This window comes from Colletes gigas, unplaced genomic scaffold, assembly GCF_013123115.1.
Source record: "Colletes gigas isolate AHSC1104 unplaced genomic scaffold, ASM1312311v1 Colletes_gigas_Sc00011, whole genome shotgun sequence".
NCBI lineage: Eukaryota > Metazoa > Arthropoda > Insecta > Hymenoptera > Colletidae > Colletes > Colletes gigas.
This window is the reverse complement of record NW_025106640.1, coordinates 9541371-9549252: the sequence shown is the minus strand read 5'-3', so window position 1 is coordinate 9549252 and position 7882 is coordinate 9541371. Positions and strand designations below refer to the sequence as shown.

Here is a 7882-nt window from a genome sequence, read left to right as displayed (position 1 = left end):
GATGAAGTAGATTAATAATGATGATAGTAAACGATTATATCGGGCGAGTTGCTACCTATACTATTAGCATGACAAATTATGACTGGTCCCTAGTAACTCTTTACTCTTACGTTTGTCGCTTAGGTTTAATGATAATGCCGTTACCGGCGATGTCGATTTGTACATAGGGTATAATTATAGTAATGATAATGATAATAATAATAATAATAATAATAATAATAATAATAATAATAATAATAAATATCCATCGGTACGACGATATGAATGTATATGCGGGTGGTGATTGTATCCAAGACCATAAATACGAACCGAATACGAGAAAAGTAGAGCAGAATTGAATCGCGAACACGCGTTAACGCAGAGGCGAACATTTTCGATACGTTTTAATTTTATCATCGTAGCTTATTCTTTTATTTCACTTCGCCCCTCCCAGAAACAAAACGGAGGTGTTTCTTGCTGATACCACGCATTGCTGTTCACTCTCTTCGATCGAGTTCCCGAGAACTCGCGTATTCAAAAACGCGTCTTCCAAATTGTCGTGACATCGGGACACAGTCGTTCCTTTTTAAAGATATTTTCTTCATTTTTATACATATATTTATATATATATATGAGACGTGCCATAGTCACGCTTTTAACAATGTGTTTGAGTTTATGATCGAAACGTCACAAGTTTCGAAACTGTTTTTTCAAAAGACACTAACGATCCTCGCAATCGGTAACCGCGCGGACTGCATAACGATCGTGTGATCCTCGATACGCACACCCAAGCGCTGTCTGTTTAGCAATGTTCGCATTCATGATCTTTTACTCGAGATTCTTCGCTCAAGCCGGACGAGTTGCTTGAGATCGACAGAGAAGAATAAATAAAAATTCGTGGTCGGTGGATAAAAAACAAGAACGAAACGAAGAAAGGATGAAATGAGAGAGAGAGAGAGAGAGACGAGCGAGCGAACGAACGAGCGCCGTGAGGACAAAGTCTTCTTGGTGTGCGGCGAACGAAACACTCGTCGAACAATTCGAAAATAAACTATAGGCGATCGCACATGACCCCCGCGACAATGTATTTATCGCGATCGCGAATGAAATAAATTATGTCGGAGAGAAAAATAAATGTTTCTCGTAAAAAGTATCTCCGTATGAAAGTACGTAGAAAACGCGAATAGAAAATAAATTGTATTTGGTGAAACAGAACCCGTGATGCCAGACAGATTGCATTTTTCGCGCATATACGTTGAAAACGGCATTAGCAAAGGCTGTTTGGTAAATTTCGTTTTGTATACCAAATCTTAAATGATTCTCTAGCTTAAATTTATTGTGTGATCTTGAAGCCTACGTTCGTAACGCAATAATACCTTCGCCTATCTTCTAATCGTCGGGGCTTGCTGGACTTTAACGCGTATTACATTGACTATGCGCGACGCGTTGTTTCGGTCGCGCATTTTTGAAAAATGTGGCCCATTTGGTGTTTCAGATTGATTGAGATAGATAGGACGTGCAGAAAAGGTAGTCACCGTGCATACACGCGATAAACAAAGAAGATTGACGCGCGCGAAAACTATTTACTATGATCGGGTAACCTACCTTTATTTTGTTCGTAGTGCGCGTGTCACGTTCCAAGCATGAAACAAAATAAAAGAAATAAACAATGTTTAGAAGTTGTACATATTATTAATTAATGATTATTATTATTATTGTATCGAATTAATAGTTTAATTGATTATACATATATCGTGTTAGTCGGTACAATTGTGGATTTAGTTTTTATACGGTAGGAAGATCTATAAAATATGCGATCGATCGATCGACAGTGTTGAATGACAAACGATTAATTTGGATTACGTTCTTCCGCTCTCGGAACGAGCTAGGACTTCCCATTATTTAAAATCATATTCACGATTGATTACATCGAATAGTAAAAAGCAAAGAAACGTGTTTTTATACCGTCGCGTGTTCGTGTTTTCGTTCCAATCTGGTATACACACCTCGATCTTTTCATACCGTTTTATTATCGGTGATAAATTTTCGATTATATTCGTTTTACTTTTTATTCTATTTGTTTCACGTTGCGTTGTTCTGTTTTATTAGAAAAATACGAGTTCTCGTTAGAGTCTAGAAAATTTTAAAAACTTTTAGTTTTATTTTTGTTAACGTTTTATCGAGACCATCGCCTAATGTCGAATTAATCCGACGACGACTTTTATTCCGACGACATTTCCTGCTTGTTTGTTTTACGAAAGAAAAACACATTTCTTCGAAAGGTGTTCGCTTACCGTTTGACTCGAGGATCGAGCTCGATCCTGTCAAATTTTTTCCTTCGGCGTGTTTCGACATCGTTTCGCCAAAGAAATGGATATTTTTAGTTAATTTTTTATGTAAATTATGATTAACGAACATACGGAGATGTTTCTCGACGCGATCAACGAATGGCAAGTCGATGAGTTCGATCGGTCGATCGATCGTGGCGAAATAAATGAAAACGTTGGCTCGCGACCACCTAAGAAAACGCGCGACGGCGTTCGATTCGTTCGCATCAGTCGCAGAGAACGTTTATAAAATAGAGACGAGGCGAGAAATTCAGAGCATAAGTGTTTCAAAGTACTTTCCGTGAGCTGCCTGCCGCCTGTTTGTGCAAACTGCGTTGCCTCAACAAATGCGTCTAATTTATTGACGATGCGATAATTAGCAGGACTTTTAAGCTGCGTGCATGCAAGTGATAATCGAAAGAGAGATGTTTCGTGCGATGTGTGTGCGTGCGTGCGTGCGTGCGTGCTTGCGTGCGTGCGTGCGTGCGTCTGCGTGCGTCTGCGTGCGTCTGCGTGCGTCTGCGTGCGTGCTTAAGAGAGAGTAAGTGTGAAAGAACCGAGCAAACAAAGGATGAATGCGAGAGGGAAAGACGGACGAACAAAAACTACGAGCACACATCTGGCACCGGATGGTCTTTAACAGGATCTCGTTTTTTCAACTTGTGCACGAAAAATGAATCGTTCTTTGCTCCCAGAATTTGAATTTAGTGAATTCTCTAGCGCGATTTATGGGAAGGAGAAGCACGATTTATTTATTAAGAGAACGAATAGAATCGGTACTCTAAATGCATCCACGGATCATCGACTTTTCGTCGCACGAAAGTTGCTAGAGGTTTCGTAGAGTTGGTAAGAAGCATCGTTCTACAGTCGAGAATCGATCGATCGGGTATTATGGCGGATCCAAGGAAACTTATGCCTTTGCGGTTAAATGGCCGTCCTCGAACAAACTCGAGCGCGAGAAAACATTAATATTACTTGGAGCGAATCCTGAACAACGTGGAGAGAAAGATCGTTCGACGCTGATCTGGACAATGGTGTTCTTGCCGTGCATTAAAATCACCCGAGCGCCGTTAATACTAATATTGCGTTGAAAACTTTTCACTTTACGAAAACTAGCCGCGTTATCGATCCGAACCATTCACTGTATGATTTACGGTCTATCGTCTTGTAAACATTAAAGTTGCAAATTTTCTATCGCAAAAAGTGACAAAGATAAAACGTTTATCCGAACCTCTGGAAAGCCATAACTGGAAGACTAACTAACGAATCGTTTGAACGATGCCGGGCATGCAGTATTAAACGTGGACACGGATTTCCATGACCACATCCGGTCCCAGCTTGCAAATGTGTCTCGAAAAAACATTCTTTTCCCTTGTGTTTATTTTTCCTTAAGCCTGGACTATTTCCAACGAGCGATCTCACGTCTATTTAAGCATAAGTTTACCGAGTTTAGCGTGGTGTTGCTGTATAGCGGCGAGTGAACGCGAAGAATTTATAAATATGTAATGCCTTAATGTTATATCGATAATAATATGGATAGCGTTACTGTATAATTAGTTGTGACGAGAGGAGGTCGACGAGGTCAAAACAATGAAAACGAAGGAGGAAGGTATTTCACGATGGTGGCGAATATAAATGATGAACGAAACCGACCGAATAAAAGAGACAACACAAAATGATACAAACGTAACAGACAAAGTAAAGAAAAAGGAGTGCAGTACGCGTGGCCGTTTGTCTCCATTCTGTTCGTGATTTGATATTTTTTTATAATTCCGATGACGAGAGAGAACGATTGGAGAAAAAGAGAGTGTAAATGGAGCGTGTATAGAGCAGACTGCTATCTAAAATAGTTCAGGCTAGATGTCGATGTTTGTAGCGGATAAAGAACAAAAAAACACAGCGTATTGTAATTAAAATTAAAAGTCATTAATACCGCCCGCATTATTATTTGTCGAACGCTCGATCCTACGTTCCGCCGGCCCTTTGATTCGCTTCAACGTAACGTGTATTCGGTATATGTATACGTCGTTTGAATTTTTGTAAAGTTTATCGAAAAATTTGTAGAATATTCGACGCAACAATTTTTTTGAACTCAACATAAACTATTAACTGCTGCCAGTGAAAATATTTTATTTTCGTTCTTCGTTAGGAAAATATTTATTACTAATATTATTATTATTATTATTATTATTATTATTATTATTATTATTATTTTTCATTATCATGCATTTTAGACAGTCTTGAAGCTCGACCTGTTACGTCCCCAAAATTTGAAGACGCTGGGTACTTGCAATCCCTGTATAGCACGTCGCAATCCTCGTTACGAATCCCAGCCTCGCCTGCATCCTCCACCAGACGATCCCATCCGGAAGTCGATTTCAGGGATTTCCCGATGGAACGTCTGAAACGGTACGACCGTTTTTTTTTTTATTTTGCATAAGTATTCCTTTGCAATATTAAATTTATTACAACGAAAACAACCCTGGATGACAATACCAATGGAACTCACGTCAAATACTTTGCTAGTATCTTGCCGACGACGCCAAACGCTTTCGAAAGTTTTCGATTTTCGAAGCAGACCGTCCTCTGTATGCAACGTACTCTGGCATCGTCGTTAAGAATAGCTTCCTGTTCCGAGCTCTGAAAACAACAAATAAAAGTAAATTTTTCTCGAGAAACAGGAAGAAGGATTGAAGGATTCGTCGCGTTAAAAATTATAACGTTTTGTATAATAATAATGATTATTTATTTATTTGTAGCGAACGGAGAAACCCTACAGTATAGAGAAAACAGACGAGAAATAAAAATGAAATAATCTTACAACGGAATAAAAGTTGTGGGCGGCGTAAAGGTCTCTCTTCTTTCTAGCCGATAACACGTCCGTCGGGATATCTCTTCGTTTCACAACCGCTATCGTGTTCTGTATTATCGCAAATAGTAATAACAAACCAATGAAACTGACGATCACGAGCTGCTTCGACGATGGTCCGACCGAGTGGTCGATGGAATGCGCCACCGGATATCCGAAATGCGGATGATCGTAAACGTACGGAAAGTCGTTTCTGTGGTCGATGAACGTTCTCTGAGGCACTAAAATACGCGACCGCGATTAAAAACTCGACAGTCGGTTTCTCCTTGGTTAATAATCAGCGCGACAAGCGCAAAACTTTACCGGAGAGAAAATGATTGGTCGGTACGATTAAAGGTCGTGCGGGTTCGAGTATGCTCGGCAACTCCAAAGCAGAACCATTTCTCGCAGACGGAAATACCATAGATGTTGTATCCTGCGCGGCGATCAAAACCGCAAACGTACTTACGATCGGTAGAAGGATCATTTTCTTTCGATGATCTTGTCCGCTTATAATTATTAGATTCACTGCACTCGTTATTTCTCTTTGCAGAGGAACGAACGAATCACGACGCGCGACTGACGAAAAAAATGAAGATACACCGTGGATATGATCGTGACGAAAGGCTTCGTGACGTCGTCGATTCGATCCAAACGAGTCGGTGAAAAAAGTGCGGCCAATTTGAGAAATTATGATCGCATTATTCGGCTCGCTGAGCTATGGTCTCTACGATGGAAACGTCAGACCCACTCTATTCTCTAAATAGCTTGTAAACTGCCCCCGTACGTACCATAATGGCCGGTCGGAGTCGCTTCACCGTGTCGCGGACGAATCTTTTGCTTCGGTATATCGCGATGTGATTTCATGCACGGGGGAACCGCTACGCGGTATTTTCCTACGAACTTTCCCTTCCCTAAGTTGATCGAACAGAAAAAAGAAGAAAGAAACTTGCGTTACGTTAACTTGTCCTGTTAATTTGTCCTGTCATTAAACGCGTTAATAATATAAAGTCGTGGAACGATCCTCAACGTCTATCCGACTCGTAATCACGTGGCGCCAAAGCAAAGATGTTTCGTATGCACGCATCGCGCGGGGGCGTACTCTCGCAGAACAAAGGGTTGCCTGATTTCCAACACGTAAAGAAGGGAAAAGCGTGTTTGATGTAAATGTTCGAAGAAGGGGGGCGTTGGGGGTGGGTGAGGGTGGGCAAATCGGTTGGTTAGGCTGGCTGCTGAATCCAAGGGGTTGCTATGACGATGGGACGGTGGTCGACGGTAACGAGGAGGGGACAGAGGGCCGTTGCCTGGAGGGTTCGTCTGTCTGGAGCCCTTCTAAAGGGGATGATGTTCTTCGGTCTGTCTGGCTGGCTGGCTGGCTGGCCGCTCGTTTTACGGTTTTGTCAGCTGTTTCGACGCCGCTATCATTTTCTCTACAGGCCTTTACTCGGCCAAGTTAAGCCAGTCCTTTATCGGTTTACAAGTTCGTCAGCCTCTACTCGATAGTTTTGTTTGCTTCTCGTAGCAGGAAACGACGATCGAGACTAAGAAATTTCCCTTTCGCGAGATTCGCACGATATCTCGCGAACAAAGAACCGAAGAACGAAAGATTACCGAACCGATTGGAATATTTTTAATTGCCTGATCGATCAACGCGTTATCTAAAATTACTTCCTAATAATTTTTATCAGTGTTAATTATTCTTACGGCGTAGCTTCTACCCTAGATGATATGTTTCCCCCGGCCAGCGGAGCGCACGATATCCTTGGAGTGCGCTTCTTTTAAACCAACCTGGAAAATGGAACGTCTATGTACCCTGGATTATAAATAGCTACTGCACGTTACATTTTTTTTATAGACCGTGCGAAGGTGAAACTCGACCTCGCAATATTTCGAGGAAACGCCGCAAAAAAATCGCCTACGATACTTTGACTACTATTCGCGATTGTTTTCCTAAACGATTAATACAGAAATAGCAATTGACGGTGGACAATAATTGTTTACCGCGTTCGCCAAAATACAAACTTTGCTAAAATCAGGCCACTCGACTATCTTCGTTATTTCAAATAATACGTAGAAGCGTTGCTCGCGAAGGTTTTATCGCTTCGAGGGAGACGTAATGTAGTGACAATAATTTTTATTGTGGGTGGAAGCGTAGAAAAGATAGAAAGGTTAACATCGTATTTTTATACGGAATATCCGTAGAATGTCGTCGGTGTCGAAAGTCGATATAGCACTGAATGTCAAACATACAAACGTTTAATACTGCCTTAAAATTTATAGTTTTCAAGCTATTCGGCTATCGAATTATTAAGACTTTTCTGCCAGCTCTTGTTCCTATTCTTTAAAACGGACAAGGTTCCTAGCTGGATACTGGTGATTTTACAATGTTGACCGCGCCATGCGTGTTGAATCGTAAACGAGCGTCCTTCGACGTGCAACTCGTCTCTTTCCACAAAACAGACAGTCTGGCGTCGAGAGGACCATCGAGATAATTCGTCTCGGACGTTGCCAGTTTATCGGGAACAATAAAAGGCAGCGTTATTTTTTTAGAGCTGACTACGTATCGGGGTCACATCGATAGACACGGCGCGTGAACGAGCCATGCGGTTTCACGCCAACGCGACGCGAGCGAACATTATATTTTTAGCTGGCTTTTACAGCGACACCGCCCTCCGGCCGAACACCTTGCTGCCTGATTTTTCCCCCCTTTTTATCACGATCCAATCGA

The 7882-nt window shown here is 41.4% G+C and overlaps 1 protein-coding gene across 1 annotated transcript; it reads right to left on the bottom strand.

Moving 5' to 3' along the window:
• Positions 1–2079: 2079 nt before the first annotated feature.
• LOC122398254 lies at positions 2080–5641 on the bottom strand. Its single transcript, XM_043397965.1, has 4 exons — positions 5479–5641; positions 5128–5396; positions 4816–4946; positions 2080–4707 (listed from the first exon to the last, which is right to left on the bottom strand). The coding sequence occupies exons 1-4, from the start codon at positions 5639–5641 to the stop codon at positions 4515–4517; spliced, it is 756 nt and encodes a 251-aa protein (XP_043253900.1). The 3' UTR covers positions 2080–4514.
• Between the last annotated feature and the right edge of the window lie 2241 nt (positions 5642–7882).